General features: G+C 44.4%; 1 protein-coding gene across 1 annotated transcript in view; it reads right to left on the bottom strand.

Moving 5' to 3' along the window:
* Positions 1 to 350: 350 nt before the first annotated feature.
* Positions 351 to 19,335, bottom strand: part of ctdp1 (CTD (carboxy-terminal domain, RNA polymerase II, polypeptide A) phosphatase, subunit 1) — a 50,209-nt gene continuing 31,224 nt past the window's right edge. Inside the window, exon 13 of the mRNA XM_079749421.1 lies at positions 351 to 997. Within this exon, the coding sequence (XP_079605547.1) occupies positions 769 to 997 (229 nt within the window). The 3' untranslated portion in view covers positions 351 to 768. The remainder of the gene's footprint in view (positions 998 to 19,335) is intronic.

Genomic DNA, 19,335 nt, shown 5'->3' with positions numbered 1-19,335 from the left:
GTTTTTAAATAAATGTAATACACTTTTGGAGGTACCACTAAATTACGCACGCGTACCAGTTTGAGAACCAATGGCCGAGGGAAAACAGCCAGCAGGGGTGTAACATTTTTATAAAAAACAAAGCCTTGTCTTCCTATAAAGGTTAGAACAAGGTGAAAAGGTCAGATTTGCAAGTGAACCGATGATATTATGGAAAACTGACAAACATTAATGACCAAGAACAGACCAAAGTAAATGTATTTCAACACAAATTGCTGGTTATAACTTTGATCCGGGAAGATTCAAAGATTCTGAACTCTTCGAATGGACAGAAATCGAAATGACAGAAATATTTTTCTTACCCCATTTTATTGATCTTTTCAGTCATTTATATATAAATATATATATGTATATATATATGTATATATAAAAAGAAAACGAAATAGTAAAAAGCAAATTCAAGTGAAATCAAAATGTATCAAATGTCACAATAAAATGTCAATTTTATTTTCCAACCCCATCAAAGCAGCCGTATCTACCCCAATAAAAAACAAACATCTGGAAGGTACTTATTTACACAGAAACACAGGAGCTACCTTCTGTACAGTGCATCAAATGCTTACGGCAGTGCCCGTTCGTCTCACACACACACACACACACACACACACACACACACACACACACACATTACAAAAGCGAATGAAATACGTAAAAAAAATAGATTTTTTGGAAATTTAAGGGTTTGTAGGAGGCCCCTCGGGGCGTTTCAGTCTTGACTCCGCCCCCGGGTCACATGAAGTCGTTTAGTTCGAGATCCAGGGCTGCGGCCATCTCGTCCGCTTCTGAGCTGCTGCCCTCCTCTTCCTCGTCGTCTTCGTTATCGGCGTCCTGGTCGACGGGTTCGTCTTCCTGTTTGGAGGGCGAGCCGCTGGCCCCGCCCTGCTCTTCCTTACTGTCCTCCTCCTCATCCTCACCCCGCTCCTCCTCCTGGGCCTCGTCCAGCTTGCGCTTGTGACCCCTGGCAGAGTGAGACAGAGAGAGTGAGACAGAGGAGAGTGAGAGTGAGAGAGATTAGAGCAGAAAGAGGGGAGGCAGACAGATTTAGAAATGCAGCTCTCCTAGGCTTTTATCTTTTTGTGTAGTGTTGTCTTCTCAATTATTTGTTGTCTTGCGGTCTTAAATTATTTTGGTGAAAGCGTACTGCATTATGCAAGCAGTCTTATGCAAAAAAAAGAAAAGAATAATCTGCCTTCCATTTTTCATGGTGGAGTTTTAAACTCGACACTACCACTCGAGTTATATAATAGATATAATTCTTCAAGAGGTATTGAGGAGGAGCTGGGGTGACGGTTTCTTGCCAGCGATCATTCAAGACCCTATCCTTTACAAACGGCCTTCACTAAACACTGAGCCAGTGAGCGCTGCGGGACGTGCGTGTGCGCGGACAAGGTCTCAAACCGTTAATCTTGAAAGAGACGGCCCACGAAAAACAAACAGATCAGCTGCTAAATCCTGAACAAGGGACTCACGTCGAGTGACAAAAGCAAAGGGAAGAAATGACAAGAAGGAAATTCATTCGACGCGTACCCCGCCCCCACGGTCTAACCAGAGCTCTGAAGCAGACCACTGCCTTTCATATCCGCCACCAGCCCTTGTACTCTCCCCGTCTCTGAAGAGATTGGTGAGGGGGGCTCAGAGCACTGGAGACGGGAGGCCACCAGATACCAGACCTCTGGAGAGATCAGGAGGGCAGAGCTGGCTGCGGTGCCGAGCCACCAGACACAATAGAACGAGTGAGGAGACCAGGGTAAATAAAGCCCATGGCTGCCAGATGAGGAGGTGTGCACATGTACCAGCCAATTTCACAGCATGGACATTGTTCCGGAGGGAAGACCACCGGAGTGAAAGCATGACATTTCACTGCTGTTTACTTGTGAGTATAAATGATGCCCGGAGAGCTTCACATGTCTTTCCATACCAATAAATCAACCATTGTTTATTCACATGTCTCATCTACTTGAGTAGACGGGGCGGCATGTGGCTCAGGAGGTTCCGATCCCCGGCTCCTCCTAGCTTAGTGTCGAGGTGTCCCTGAGCAAGACGCCTCACCATAACTGCGTTGCATGGCTGACACAGAATGCATGTGGATGAATGGGTGAATATTAGGCAATATTGCAAGCGCTTTGACTTGCCACTGTATAGAAAAGCGCTGTATAAAGGCAGTCCATTTACCATGAGGCGCAAGACCAACAAACACCAGGGGTTTAATAAATGGACAATGGCTGCAAATAAGGGACAAGTTGCTTCACTGCTCATATTGTACCGTGGCACAGACCATAGAACAGGCTAGGACCCCCTCAGCGGACGTCTTGTTAGCACCATGCTAATGAGGCGGTCAGCTAGGGGCTGGGGTGATGGCGTGTTGCCATGGAGTGTGAGAAGGAGTGAAACCGAGGCCACACACTGCTCTCAATTGGCCTGCGCTTCCGTCTGAGATGTGGACACACACACAAGCGTGTACACACAATCCCTCCGGTTTGCTAACAAATCGACATACACACACACACACACACACTTAAAGGTTAGATGTCAGTGAAGATTGCACCCCCCCCAGTGTGATTGTGTACTGCAGCATGGACCAGCTTCCCTGGTTTCCCACCACGTGCACCTAGTGTCATACAGTCTCCCCTGAGCTAGCTGCAACAGCCTGAACTGTGTAAACTAAGATGTAAGCAGTAAACAATAAGTACCCCACATCATCTCCAGACTCCACCCGTAACTTGTAAACAAAATTAGACAATCAGTTATGAAACTGAAAATGCAGCATGTCTTATTTATGAAAGTGCAAAGTACACAGAATTAGCGCATTTCCACCGGAGGGTGTGGGTCGGTTCGGTGCGGCTTGGTGGAGTAGTGAAGGTGTGGTTTGGCGCAGCTCAGTTACGGCTCGCGTTACCACCGCCGACAGTACCCTTATGGTGGGGGGGGGGGGGGTGTCCTCATAGCAGCCCGACGCAGTGAAGCCTGCTAATAAATCCAAGAAAAAAGATCAAGGCGCACAATGAACAAAGACCAACAATGTAGGACGCCCAAGAAGGACGGCCAACTTTTCTGCAACATTTTCTACAATAAACAAAGCTTCCGCCGTTGTCCAGAAGTACCTTGCGGATAATGTGTTTGTTTGTTATTATCCCCCTGGCTCACGGAAGTGCGATTCTGTCGACCAATCAACAGACGGCGTGTGTAGCTCGAACTTGCTGGCACCCTTTTAGGCGTCTCAGTATCCCAACGGAGGAGTACAGCGAGACGAGTACGGCTCAGTCCAGGTCAGTCCGGGTCACGCCCACTTTTGGCGGTGGAAATGCGATCCATGCTGCACCAACCGACCCACCCCCTCGGGGGGAAATGTGCCATTAGTTGTCCCTGAAGAACCTGTGTATCTAACATTAGTTCTGCATTACAATAATTAAATTGCACGGCAGTTTTATTTAATTTTATACAGTGTATTCTGCGTGTAAATCCATGCACCGAACCGTGACGTCCGTACCGATTCGGTTTAATACTAATACATGTATCGTTACACCCCTACTATCGTCGCCAAACAGTCACCTGAGCAGGTTGAGGTTTCAGGGTGAGAAAGGAAGATGGAAAAAAAAAAAGAGAAATATAAAAGATAAAAGAAAGAGGAAAGTGTTTTGTGCATATTTGTCTCCATCTCTTGTCCATTTCCAAAATGATGAAGAGCCATGAAAGGAGGGTGAGGATCAGCTTAAACCTTCCCCCAAACGGCCATGTACACCCCTGCTTGTTGGAGTGGTGGAACCCGTAGGACTATCTCCCCAGAGGTAGTGGATTCCAGTACTTTACTGCATTTTCAAGGACATTACTGCACCTAAACATGGCGCCAGCTGCGCGCTGTCGGAAAAGTACAATTGTGTAGCTCAAAAATCGTATTATAACTGCAGAATTTAAGATGACCCTGCAATGAACTGTATTGCGATGGCGCAAAATAGGCCAACTTTGTGGCAAGTCCCCCCTTCGACAAACCCGAGATTAAAGCGCTTGGTATAATATACCAAGCCGTACCAAGACAAGGGTGGCCTCAGGTCTTGGGCGGAGGGGGAGAGGATGAGCACCAACGTCTTCTGAAAAACGTGGGCAGGTTTCAGCTCAGCAGAGGGCAAGCTGCGACCGGAATCATTTGCACCTTGCTCAAAGAAGGTGGATCAAAGTAGGCGTTGATCCTCGTGTGAAGTGTGGATGTGGGCTGAAAGCGAGGAGCTTGGGAGGATTGAGAGGTGGCGCTGAAAACCGTCTACACAGCGCAGATGGACAGAATGACAATGGCGGTCACAAAGGGCCACAAAACGAACAAGTGACGCAGGGGAGTGAGTTCGCTTTGTGGGAGGGTGAAGTTAGCAGAACTATAAGGAGCACAAAATTGTCTTTATTTAGAGAGGTACCCCCACCCCCCCAATTATATACATGCTGAGAGAGCGCCCACGTAATTGGACCACCCCCCACCAGCCCACACCTTCATTTAAATGTCCTCATTACCGGCCTGGAGGCCAGAGCAGCAGGCCCTAATGAACATGAGCCTCCCCAGCCCAGTGGGCCACCAGTACGGCCCTGATCCCCAACAACATTACACCTGTACTGTGCTAGTAAGCAGGTCATTAGAGACCTGAATGAATAGGCATGTGACATGCAGGCCATTGACCCACAGCCTCTCTTGACTCCTGGGGCTGGGGCTTTTAAAGAAAACGACAAAAGGAATTCGTACTTGAGTTAATTCAATCCAGACAAAATCTGTAATCATTTATTGTAGAAGACGTAATCTTCGTGTGTTATTATTAAGGTAAGTAATTAATAAACTGATTTTATTCAAAGATGTCTGAGGGCCTTGCTGAATAAACCTGTGTAGATGAACCAACAAGGTGAAAAAGTACATTAGGTTGGCAGATTCCTGGTGTCATTAAGTATAGAGTAATACCTGTAATTATAGGACATTAAACACAGTGACCTCACAACAGATATCAAAAGCAGCAAGACCAATGACTTGTAACGTCTTTTCCGATGTCAGTAAAGTAGAAACGAGTGGAAACACAGTTGTAACTGGAAAGGAGGCATTTGCAAGGTGGAGAAATCATCCAGTCAAAGTGACCACAAATCTATCAAGAATTCTTTCCTTCACTCATTCTCATAAGCACTAAAAGCAGCAGAATCACAGACACAAACGCCTCTGTCAGAAGGCCTTGTTCCAAGGATGTCGGGAAACAAATCTAATGGAGGCTAATCCATTCTGAGCAAAACGGGGGAATGCTAATGTGATGTGGCTTAACCCGATAGCCTGCCTCCATAAAGCACCAGCTTAGTAGCGCAGCACAACAGAAATTATCAGCATTTGTAATTGACTGCAATGTGAACATGGATCCTACGGGCATGGCTTCCTAATTCCATTAGCGTGATGTGATTGAGAGGAGTCAGCGAGCGGGATTGAGTTGGGGCTGCCATGGAGCGTGGGGCCGTAAACAAATAGCCTGGAGCCGGCACCCTTTTCCTCTTTTGTTTTCTTTAGCATTGCTAATTTGGGTCATTAAAACTCTGATATGGCTTAGCAAGATAGTCAGGCTACGACTACAGAAGGAGCTTCAGGACATTATTGAAACTGCTAGTCGAAGCATCACACATGATTATTGCTATGGGTAGGCCCCTGGTCTCTGATTGGACGAGCTGTATTCCTACCTGGGATTTGAATGACGTGCAAGTCTAGCAGAAAAACAACCGTTCCGTCAGGGAGACCAAAAATACTTTAAAACATGACTCAGCGGTGTCTGGAGCACGGCTATAAGCAAGGGGCTGAACCGAACGGATGTGGGGGGGAAATAAATTGCCAAAGCTAGTCATGTGTGCAGCTAGGGAGCAGGAGAGCAAGTGCGGTGGAGATAGGACACACACCACGTCTCCTAGAGGAGAGGACTGCAGAGCACACCAGGAGCCAAGGGTCCGTGTGAGGGGTGGGATCTGAGTATTGGATCTACTCTCTGAAGAATCGGGCAGGCAGTTTATAGAACGCAACAAGGTCATCTTAGTTCACAGGCATCAAGAATTTCATTCCATACAATTTAATTCATCAAAGAAACTAGTGGCCACTTTAGCAGCATCGTCTGACCCACCGATGACTCCAGTGGCTATGGGCCACTGAATCTTTTTTGGTTCACAAATTATCCGATGAAATATGTCAAAAGGCACTACCACGGAGGAGCGAATAAAGTGGACTCATTTAATTCGGCCCATGTGCCGATTTAGAGTATTCACATGTCAGGTGTTCATACATCCCAGAATCAAACATCAAAAAAAAATGAATCAGACTCGTTTATCATGCTGGAACAGGGATGCATCAACACAGATTAAACCTCCACCACGTTCATATCACTGATCGCTGCTTGGCAGTGCAGTGAAATGGTCCCCTGTCCTCCCAGAATCCTACGGTTTCCGTCAGTCATCGTGTTGGCGCGGCCGTGCAGGCTCAGGCGGTCTCAGGAGGGCCGAATGGGGAAAGGAGCGTCGGGGGAGGGGGAGGTTTTGTGCCAATTTAGGGAGGATATGACAGTGTTGCCGAGTTGGGTCAGAGAGGAACCAATAATCCCCTGGGTGTTCGTTAGGAAGTACACACAGGGGGGGCGGAGGGGAAGCCCAGTGGGGGGTCTTAAACCAGTGCCTGCATATTAAGCCTCAATTTGTTTTGTTTCTGGACATTTTCAAAAATCTTGGGCAAGTTATCTTTTCTACTTAGGAATAAAAGATAAAACAATCAAATTAAGTTTTTGAGGAGACACAAGCTGGGCGAGCGAGGAGGAAAGGAATTCCTGCTGAGACCCAGCAGGAGTTTCTTTCTTTCTTTGCTCATTTCCCTCCATCACGCTGCAGACCGTAGCTCAGAGGGGGATGGAGGGAAATGAGGAGCAGTTTGTCAGTGTGGGCTGAGATTACCGTCAAATGTCCATTAACCACCTCCACCGCATCCTGCCTACAAAGATCCTTTCCCTCTTCTCTGGCAGCACAGGGGCTTTGACTCTGAGGGGGCTCCTTTAAGGGCTTTCTTAACCTGTGCTTTGCTCAAAAAGCTTCCACCATTTGCCAAACAACTGAGACCAGGATGTTTTCAAGCTGCCTGTGACAAGAGCCAAAGTCAGTTCATTTATCAAGAAGCAGGTCATCCATAATCCCATTTGAAGCAAGTTACATTACATCTTTTTAGAAATGACTTCCATAACCAACTGAAAATGAGTTTCTGCTGGCTCCTCCAAAGAATATCAAAGTAAGAAACCACTCCTACTGCCCGCTTACTTTGTTGACACCAAATATTTGGTATTATGTATTAAGGGTAGTGGGTAGGTTGGCGTTGAGGGGCTTGTCAGATAGGTGAGCTATGGCCCGCTGTGGATGTATTTCTGCAAATATGGATTGATAAACACAATTCAAGACCTATCTAGATTTGAACACTGATTAATCACCAAATGTATTAAATTAATTCAATTATAAAAACAATAAATGATAAACAAATCATTTACTACACTCAATTGGATGAAGGATCGGTTCAACGGCATCATGATTTATGACTTGTAGGGTAATATTGATCGATGGTGCGCGCAATAAAGAACGATGGTGTGCGCAATAAAGAATGACCATCATCCACTGATAATCTCTTGCTCTTACCCTGATCGTCGATGTATAAAACACGGTGACATTTTGAGTGCTGAACCAACGAACGGCCTGCGAGAGGACAACCACCTCAGTCATTGTTTCACTCCCTCACCCAGTGTGCACCCAGGTCAGGGTGCTTGAGCTCACATCATTCACACCGTGGGTCGGTGCATGCATCTCAAATACCGCCCCGAAGGCAGTGACAGAGTCACTTCTGAAGGAAACGCCAACGTCAACAATGCACACACACACACACACACACAACTATTTCTGTCGCTGCATGGACAGATCTTTGACCACTGTGTCTGAACTGGGGCTAAACAATAGCCTCGGAACCAGACCAATCTGTGAGCTCATGTTTTATTTGCTCTGGCTTATGCATCTGCCCCCCACCCCCTCTCCCACTAAGACAGATTCCAGCGGGCCTGGCCTGGCTTGATCCCAACCGTTTGTCTAATATGGCTGGTTTACAGAGAAGAGTAACTGTACTAATGTGTACCGTCTCCTATTGATACAAAGCATTGCACCACCACTCCTCACCGACTTTCTCTCACACATTTCCTCTGTCATTCTCGCTCTCTCCCTGCCTTCCGGCGAATCAATCAGACACTGAAGCAGAACTAACAACAGAGTGAGGGCTTGCGTCACCACCCACTTGGAAGCGGGTAAAGTAGAAAGCCTTGCAAGAGAAACTAGGTCGCATTACTTGCAGTTTTGTTCTCGTCATTCAAATATACCCTCTTTGTTCTCGCCCCCCCCCCGTCATGAATCCACATCAAACCGGACCTGAGTAAGCACCGCGGCTCCGCAGAATCCTCAGTTCAAGCTCTGTTCATCAGAGACGTGGAGCGCTTCGGTCTGAGTCCTCCCCCTCTGTCCCACCGGTGCAGAGGGAGACAAAACAAGTGTTCCTGTTCATCGCCCGCCAGGCGGATCTGGGTGTACACTCAATCAAGGCAAGCACATAGATGTCGCCGTTTCAATGAGCAGGAGTCGATTTGAACCGTCCATCGCCCCCACCGCCTCCGAGCCCACCCCCTCCCACGCACTTATTGGATGTTGAACGTCCTGGCACTTAATGTACACACTTATTGTATGTCATACTTAGTTATAGTACCTAGTTGCGTAGCATCTTATCCTAGCCATCTTTGTTGTATACAGGGAATGGGTCAATCTAGTGATTGTTTGTGCTTGGCACTTGGTTCTATGAACATCCTGACTGTACCGACAGAGATACAATGTTGTTTCACCTTCTTCTGACAAATGTACTTACTGTAAGTCGCTTTGGATAAAAGCGTCTGCTAAATGCCTCAATGTAAATGAGCCAAACACCAGCCGCCCCGTGTGTTACATCAACCTCGACCGGCTCCGCCTACTTTACGCCACAATCAGACATCTCTGGGCCTTTCGCAAACTCCTCCTGACTTGGGTCAGTCGGTGAACCTCGTCAGACCCGCAAACGGTACACCTGTGCGCAGTCGAGTCGGGGGGTTGATTCAGAGCTGACGACAGGGGGTTTAAAAGGAAGAGCATTTCCACCAGCTTCCCATTGTTATTCTCGTCCAGAGAAGTTGCAAAAAAAATGAATAATCTTATAAAGACACGTTTTTCTGCTGCATGGCGCAAACCACGGCTAATGGTCGTCAGGAAAAATCAAGTGCCAGCCTGCCACCGTAACTCGGCTTTTAGGTGACAAGCTAAATTCCATTAGAGCTTGGCTTTTGCCTTCCCTCTCCCTCGCTTTCTGGTTTGATTGCAGACGCCTGCGGGAAAGGCTTGTTTGATAGAAAAATGTAATTAATCTGACACATTGCAAATGAAAGAGGGGGGGGAAATAAACAAACGCAGTGTAGCCTCAGGAGTAGACGCACGGCTATAGCCTGTTTATCTACTAGTGTAACCCCCCCACCCCAACAACTTTCATAAATGCTATTTGAGGCCTCGTATGAGAATTGCAGTGCCAGCAATTTGTTAAAAACAATTGCACATTATAAGCCACAGCCTGTGTGGGTCTCATACTCCTAAGCGGTAATCACTTTAGCAATGCTCACATTGTGAGAGGGAAGTCTAATTTCTCCGGTGCCAAACTTGTTAGCACACAAATCCCTCCAAACGTAATAAACCACCAGCAGTTCTCCCGTCTTGGTAATGCCTTAGCGATCGTAGTTAGCTTTTTAAGCCTCATACCCATCATGGCCTTTAAAGTTGTTAACCTTTTGGGAGCTTAGGTAGCAACTTTGAAAACAGTTAAGGCGTGAGACAGAAACCAGTACCAACCCCGCTACAGCTCCATTAACGTCCAAAAAGTCAAAGTCAAAGTCAGCTTTATTGACAATTTCTTCACATGGACCAGACATACAAAGGAAACAAAAGACGTTTCTCGCTATCCCCCCACGGTGAAAAAGATAAAGTCCACAGGCAAGACATTTCCTCACACTAAAGAAAGCAATAAAGTGAACAGATAAAAAAAGATGCAAATAAATTAAAGGGAAGTTTGCTCTCCTAAACAGAATTTTTTTATGTGGTGGTCCTTCTTCGACAAATAATGATTGCAGGAAAGAAGAAGCAGAGGAGTAGAACCAGCGTGTGAATAGCCTGGTTCCTCCCTGTGGTATGGACCATGAGGCCACATCCACTTCACCTCCAGGCACCACCCACCTCAGGTAAAGGAAGGGTTCCCAGCCAGGGGATGAATGATTCAAAGCAAGGGGAGGAAGGCAAGCACAAAATAAACGCAAAATCCCAATGCTTATACCAATATTTCATGAGCACAAGTTGTCTGTAGAAATGAGTCAGTGCTAAGCCACTTATGCAAGGAGGAAAGGCTGCGAGACAGGAACGTTCCCCTCGACCCCGGCCCGGCAGCTCGGAGGAGATTAATAAAATGTAGGAGGCCATAAGAAAGTGGAAAAATTAGAACGATGGGGAGGAGTGGAAATCCCCCACATGCTGACACCGGCTGCAATTTTCTAAATTTCTGCCTTTTTTTTATCTCGCTCAGAGCAAGAATTTAACAAAGAGCGGCAAATGGAGATTAGATGGGCGAGCGGCCCACTTTGTGTGTTCAAGCCCTGCTCCGGATGGGACCAGAAAGCAGACAGTAGGATTTGAATAGTCATGGCAATTGGGGGAGCCATTCTGCACTGCAACAACGACAATAACGCTGTATGGGGCATCCAAATGGAGCTCAACCATGCGCTTCAATCAAAAATACCTTGCACTGGGCTCCTTTCCACCCACCAACGCACATTTGCGATTGTGCAGCTGTAACTGGGGCAGTATCTATGAGGAACCACATGTATGGGCCGTGATGCAAATGTGCGGATCCAGAGAGCTGACGCAGTGGGTTCAGATAAGCTCTGCAGCTGGTGTCACCCCAGATGCTCCCCACCACCGGCTCCTACAGCAAACAGTAGGTGACACAGTAGGTGTGCGTGTCTGCTGGTAGGTCCGCTAACATGAATTGTATCTACATTTCACTTTCCTGAGGACACAGTGTTTTCTTGGAATTGTATGAATCGATTTCCTGGTGAACCAATTAAAGTCAGCAACTACTGGAAGACTGACAGATATAGTGAAACAAACAGTGTGAACAGTGCGTGCTCAAGGTATCCAAGAAAGAAAAGACAATGCTGCCCTCTTCCATCCAACGAGAGAAAGCTGAAAACCTTCAAAAAGTATTTATTTCACTAAATAGTTATTTGCTACAGCCTTGTTGCTAAAACTTTGGACTTGCATTTGATGTCATTTTGATTCTAATGGCAAAACACTACTGTGTACAGACAGATTAATACACTAGAGTCAGAGCACTCTAAAACTGAAGTGCTCCTTTACAGTGCTTGGCCTTTCTGCTTAGCATCAGAACAAGGCTAAATCACTCTTCTGCGACTGCTTCAACACTTTGGGGCTCTTTCTATTAGCTTTGGCAGAGCGGGGAGATGGATAAATCAGCTAAGTAGGAGAGGGCCTAGAGTCTTGTTGCAGCTCAAAGAGCAGAGCCCTGTTGTTATCACCCGTCATTCAGCTAGTCTTGCCTAGAATTCATATCTTCAACAAATAAAACTAAATATGATATAAAACACAAGCCTGCCTCTTTTAGTTTTAGTTTTTTTTTAATATATGAATATACATATGTATATATTTTGAGTGTTCAAATATCTGTAGCCTACATGTAAAAAGCTGGTGGCGGAAAAAAGGTTGACGCTGTGGACGTTGGTGAATAAGTGACCAAATTCGACTTCAGACAATAAAAGATTAGACTAAAAGCGTATCAATATATCAGAATTGTGAAAAAAAAGTTGTGAGTTTTCCCCTTGTACAGTACTTGGGCTGCGACTGATGCCTTCTCACAAGTACAAAAGAACAAGGACTACAAACAAGAACAATGATTGTGAAAGTAAATATCAGAATGAAGTTTGTCCCTTGGCCCCGAATTTACATTTCCTAAATTTGGTTCAAGCATAAAATTGAACTTGCAAAACAACTAACCACCATGTGGTATTTGGTTTCAGATTTATAAACAAATAACAAAATACATTTTTCTTTTTCATTTTCAGATTTTGGATTCTCAGTTGAATATGACAAGATTGAATAACGCACAGATTCTATTTACTCCACAGTGCCAACATCTCTTTAGAGAACTTGTTGTGTACCCTCCCCTGAGAAAAAAGGCTTGGAGACAAATGTGACAGATCAACACTACAAACGCTTTGCTCTCAACCGACAAGCTTTCAGTTTGTGTCACTGTCATGTTGTGAACCCTTAGCACTTTCCACTTTTAAATGGTATTCGAAACTACACCAATGTAACATTATCATAGCCCAAAGAGGTTAAGCTGGAGCCGTTACCTTAACTGTGACCCAGTGGGCTAACTGAACGATTAGATTGGGACGGGGACCTACAACAACAGGACCATCAAGGGGGCAGCGATGAGACGAAAGGATACAGCAACAGCCAGGGCTTCCTGTAACCATGCTGCCTGGTGTTAAACAATGTCAAGAAGATTTCACAGCAGCCCCTACTCTGGAAATCATGCCCTCTAAATTGAAATTCCTTTGATAGAGTGGAGAAAGTGTTATGATTCAGATTGGGCAGCGATCACTCTTGCCCTGGCCATGGGCCAAAACCTTGTTCCCCAGTAGCTTTTGAGAGGCTAAACCAAACAAAGACAAAGAGGTAATGGCTTTGATACATGAGCTGATCTATATCTTAAAGTGCTCTGTTGAACTGTTTAGCACATTAAGACCTCTCCAGACGCACTGAGATGGTAATCGTACTAAGATACATCTTTGCTATTTATATAAAATGTGTGTTTGCCCCGTGTGCATTTCCACAGGGATTTAGTACTTTGATGCTAGTCATGATGTTTATGAATTTAGTACCCGCAAAGATGTACATATTGAATTGAATATCAAAAATCGTAATGCTAGCTGATCCTACCATGAAGAAAATGACATGGCAACCCCCCCTTACACACAAAAAGGTTTGTGTTAACATTCATGACAAACGGTCAAACAACTTACGTATTTTATCGTTATCGCTTTTTTGCATTACCCGAGAATTCGGTCCATGGAGGAAAAATAAAACTCATTTTGTGAATGAGAATCACAAGTATATTCAGGGACAGAACAGCGACTCTAACAACGGTAACCACGGCCCAATAGAAACAAACCATTGAAAGAAAGAGAATGTGAGCCCTATTATTTCAGGCAGCGAGCAAGAGAAGCGCAGAGCAACCGTTAAATATTCACTGTGAATCTGAAACCCCGAGTGGGGACAGTGTTGTGGAAGCCTAATGGGATGTGTTCACTGCAAGGAAGAGGTGTGGGGGACCATCACGCAGCTCTGTGTGATAGGATCGGATCCGTGTTGTCCGCGCTCCTTCGCAGTTACCTCTCATTCTGGCTGCATGGCTGAGACGATTCTCCAAGGGTGAACACTAGTTTGGGGGCTATTGGAAGGCAGGGGATCAGCAGGGGATGTACAGCGAGGCCACTGCGCTCTTATTTAACAGTTAATTAAACGCTACTGGCCCGGTCGATACCAAGCCTGGCTGAAAACATCGGTCAAGAGCCCTGCATCCATAATTGTTCCATGTTATGGATAATATAACAGCAACGCAAGATAGGAGATCAGGAGGAGGAAGCGAGGGGATTAACAATCATGCACTGCAGTCAAAACATAACGATGGGGAGAGGGAGAGAGACAGACTGACAGATAATAGCAGCTAGAGCAGCATTCTATTAACCTCTTCATCACTAGGCATGTTTCTTCTGAATGAGCTTCATTCTGAAAACAACATTGCTAAAGTGAATAAAGTATACCTCCAAACTGCAAAGGTTATTATATGCAATCTTGGGACCAAAAGAAAAAGTACACCTGTGAGATTGTTGTGAAAGTAATGTATTCAATGTGAATACTACTTGGTTAGCATAAGTGGAAAATTTCATTTCCATCTGAAAATAAATGTCATGTTTTAGATTGAATACCACCAAGTGCATTATCAGTTGGTAGCCTTATAGTGCTATAGGGCCATAGCAAAACATCTGATGAGAACCTAGGTCGATATTTGTTGCCACTAGAGTTAAGTACAGCAAAGACAGAGGTTTTAGTAGATGAAAACCTCAAAATAAATCAAATCGAATGCAAACCAATGCCAAATTGACAATATAAACCGGTAGATATCTTGAGACACCATAGTACAATTGTAAAACTTGACCACTCAATTGAAAGGTCAGGGCAAAGAGAATTGAATGACACCAAGCCAAATAATCACAAAAAGTCTGAGCAAAGTAAAAATAAATTGGAAGGAATTATTTCTACACCTTGCCTTGAGGTCTGCCTCTCCCCTCATGACATTTGTAAACCTGGCAAAAATCAAAAGCGTATTCGAAGAAAATGCATGCATACATTTTTGAGGTGAAGGTTGGTGCATAACAATTTACATCTTGTGTTTAGAAAAAATAGATATTATTTTTTTCTGGTTAATTCCTTTAAACAGAGTTTTCCTTCCTTTTAAATCCTTTCCCATAAAAAAGTCACTGACCCTTTTTCCATAACGGGTATTTTTCTTCTACCACACAACCAAGATATTTCTTTCGAGCATATGTCTATTTTCAGATTTTTTCTGGTTCAATGAATTTTGGTAGTGAATACATGATTTAAGGAAGGTTTAAGCTTTCCCACCTTCCATTAATTCCGGTCGTCAAACAAAAATCAAGCGTGCAATTTTTTGCTTTCATTTGCTCTAGAAACCCATTTGCTGGAACACATGGCGAGTTAGCTGCGCTGGCTAGTTGTCAAGTGTTACCAAAGAGGACAGGAAATTGACGGTGGCAAATACAGACGATGGCAAGATGAATCTATGCACTGAAAGGAAATAGTATCTGTAGTTAATGGCGCAATAATGTGTAGCATTATAGATTAAGCAGAGTGAAGGCAATCCTTTGATTCAAACAAGGCGATTGAAGAACATGATGGTTGGCAACTCTGTATAATGCATTTCTGAAAATGAATATATAACTTGTCCGCCTGCTGTCCTAATCAGAGGTAGAATGAGCCTATTGTTCAGATGGGAGATCATGGATTTTTGTCTCATGTGAAATGTGATGAGTCTAATATAACTCCACATATTGCGATTGTAATATACTGCTACATAGTATTTTTTAAACAGACTCCTTCGTGGAACAGGCCTTCCTTGGCCTCTGTCTGACTGAAGATCGAATCAGGTTCCCCATTGGCTATTCACTGGGCACCTGGGCCGGTTGTTTTTCCCAGTGACGAGATACACCCAAGTAATCAACTAGATTTAACACACCACCACTTTAGTCCATGTCTCTGATGTTCATTAGAACATGGATTAAAGACTGCAATTTGCAATCAGCACTGTAGCAACTTACAATTCCATTTCAAGTGAGAAATAACTAAATACTTCAAGGCACAAGCTGTTGTTTCAATGGTAAGTTGGCTGGTAATTGCATATAACAGGGCTGCAATCATCAAACAACGAAACCGACATGAATGAAACATAAGACCATCCATCTCTTTATGCTCTTAACCCGTAGGACGACTTACAGAAAAGGATGGCGATGTATGAAAAATGAATTGACTTGAATTGATTGAATTGATCATGTAATTGATCATGTAATCAATGAATTGATTACATGATCAAAACACCTCAACTAAATCGTCCCAGAACTACATGATCTATATGAACTGGAACTGCAAGCCCAGGGTGACAACAACAGAGTGTTAGAAGAGTCCTCTTGGGACAGGCTGCATCCTAGACATGTGAAAGCGGGGGAGGGGGTGCAGTAATGAGAGCGGGTGCAGAAAGGAGATTGTACTGTAAATGTCAAGAAGATAGTAAGCCTTCTTCGTGTTCCCGGGTTGACAACTGGAACACGCGTTTTGGTGACATTTCACAACTTCACACGACGGAAATAAGATCACGCGTTGACAGGGCGGGCGGTCGGAGGGTTTCTTAGCAACATGATTGTGGAATTCCGCACGCAACTCAGATAATAGATCGGGGGATACTGATGATTAACCGGACGGTCGGCGAAGGAGACGGAAATGTGCAGAACTTAATTTATGTTGCTGAAAGTGTCTTGGTGGTGAAAACTTCTCCTCACGCCTGTTGGGGGAAGAGCAGCGGGAAAGAACTCCAGGAATCTCGTCTAAGTAAGCACTGCACATGCAGTCACAAATGGGGACGCATGTCGCCGTGTGTACCGCTGTTACAGACACCAAGGTGGTTGAAGAGATTATTCTTCAACGATTGAAGAATAATTGGCCGATCCTGAATTAAATGCAGTGTCCGTTCTAGAAGAGACCACCATTGGTCATAATTCGAGTCCCTCATATAACTTCCAAACATGGGGACTCATTGATGTGGTTCCTACTCTTGCATGCTCCCTCATACCCGTATCCTAGCTAGAGAGATCTATGTTACAGCTAGTGTCTGACGCAGGTCTCCTACACCAGGGTTATGTCACCTTGCAGTGAACACGTGAACTATGTTGTGGGTGTTACAATGAGCAAAGTTGAATATGAAATGTGCACCATGGCGTTGTACGGTCTCCGGGAAGCCTATAAACCTTGTTGATGCATCAAAATCAATGGCTGTCCAGACAGAGCTCCAGACATCCACAGACACCTCGCCGCCGGTGTCCCTTCACCGTGACGTTAATGAGTATACTAATAGTCACATCTGCGACATGAAAGTCCAGTAAAGTTCCTATAGTGTTTTGAGGAGACAGGCAAAAATATGATTCGACTCTGGTTTTCTCTTAATGGCGGTCTTGTTATAGTAACAGTGACAAATTGGCAAAGATGACCATGTTCACGATCATGTTAGACATTACCACGATTAAAACCAGAAAGAAAATACGGCTTGGGTTCCATTGAACATTAACATACGGCAAGATTAGTGGACGCACTGCCAGGAGGGACGTGTTTTAATCCCTGTCTGTTTACTTCACTGCTTATTTTGTTTGCAAACAAGCTCCATTTACGAGAATGTCTGGAAACAGTCCCGGTTCCGAAAAAGGGGGTCTGCTCTCTGTCCCCGCGGTTTATGGCAGCTGCCAGCCATAAGTGTTGCATTCCTGCCATCTGCTGGACTGTCCCTTGGCCCGCCTACTGCGGCATTGTTAAGCCATGGGTGGAAGGGCGTGTACGGAAATCTTCCCAGCAGTGTCTGCTTGTTTGAAAAGTAAACATTACTATCTGAAAGGTAATCCCAGTAATATACCTGGAAATGTACCTACCTTATATATACATTTGTGCATCTAACCAATTTACCAAACATTTAAATTTGACCTACGTTACTGCGATCAAATACTATCAGTATCTGAAAACCAGTGACTCTAACTGCTATATTTTATTATAACTATTTCACTTGACCTGGACAACCTGGACCCGGTGTTTAAGTTAAGGGGGATGTTAGGAACCCTTAATGAACTGTAAGATCAGCAGGATCAAAGAATTAACGACCAAATAGTAGAAATAGTTCGAATACTTTCGATTTCTACTTTCAAATGCTTAAAAAAGCTAGATCAGTCCAGGAGCTGAAGAAGGTTGGTATTCTTACTTTTCTTTTATTAAAAGGGGAAAATAATGGATTTTATCACCACAGGTGGTTCCCATGGAAACAGAACATTTCAGGGAAACCCATATACTCTGCCGATATGGGTTGCCGAATTAATCAGTTGAGGGCATGTATGCAGCCTGTCATCGACCATTTTGGGTGAATTCAACATAAAGCTTGGACATGTGCTTTATAAGACCAATGAGAAAACTTTTACTTGTATTAATGTTCTGTAGTTTATGAGAGGAAACATCCATAGATATATACATGATTCTGGGTGCTGGGAACAGCAGTGAAAGGAACATGTATTGACTGAATCTGTAACCAGACATTCACACCAGTTCTGTATCTTAGCAACGGTTCCATGAGTACTCTTTCAAAAGAGGAAATGGTGGCAGAAACAATGGCGACAGAATGTCAACCATCATTACACACCTAAATGGGTCTGGGTACCAGACTGGGGCATATGGGCCCAATGCTGAATGTCACGATAGGGAAATTGCTGACAAATGATTCTCTCATTTAGAATAAGATGAACTCTGGCTGACTTTTATTGGGTGCATTTCACTGATGTCTTAAATACCAATTAACACGAAACGATGAGGCCAAAGTAACTGTCGCTTTCAAGAGAAATGTTGAATGGCCTTTATAAAAATAAAAATAAAGATTTAAGCATTCTAATTATTGAAACCATACTGTTTAATTTTAAAAGAAAAGGGATTCAAATAAGGATACAGGATACTTGTGGCGTTATTTTCTATGCAATAATTGCTCCAGTAAGATGGAAGATCGTTTAACCCTTTCCTTTTTCTTCTAGTTAGGAAACAACTCTATGTTTTCCATAGAGGTATAAAAGATGAAAGACAATACTGGTGGGCTAAAGTACAGATCTATCTGGAACGCTCCCATCAAATCAACCACAAGGTGCACTCTAGTTGTGTTTATAAGCAGTTTCATCTCCTGTAACTGGTACAAACAGCATTGGTTTGATTGGATTGTGTCACTGGCAGGGGGTAGATCACCTCTCTCTCCCAGTTAACGTCCTGTACTGTGTTAGAATCATAGCAATCAGCGAGACGTGCTTCTTTTAACAGCCACTATTTTCGTTGTGTTTCGATGCGACGGCCCTGTTAAGTGCCACTAAAGAGGCGTCCTGACATATTGAGTGCACACCTAATCCGGCTTGGGAAAATGTTTGACGGTGGTGGATTTATTTTAATTTGGGGTGTAATGACTACTTAACTAGGACAGCAATGGAGATACAGACTGCATTCTTCACAACTGGCAGCTCAGACCAGCGGCGTGACCCCAGAAAGAATCTCTCACGTGTTGTCGAGACCCCACAGTCTGCATGCATTCAGCTTCCTCATTTCTCCATAGCAACCAGCTAGCCGCTCTTGTCTGGCTCTGGCAGTCATGTGAAGCATGCAAGCGTTTATGAAAAGGTGTTTGGAACGGGAACACAAGACGGGAAATAGATGCCTAACTTCAGTTCTAGAGGCCACACCATGGGTTACATCCCTTTTAACTTCCTTTCAAATTAATCATCACAATCATCA

Source organism: Pollachius pollachius (assembly GCF_949987615.1).
Source record: "Pollachius pollachius genome assembly, chromosome: 13".
Taxonomy (NCBI): Eukaryota; Metazoa; Chordata; class Actinopteri; order Gadiformes; family Gadidae; genus Pollachius; species Pollachius pollachius.
The sequence above is the reverse complement of the archived record's forward strand: the minus strand, read 5'-3'. Positions and strand labels throughout refer to the sequence as shown.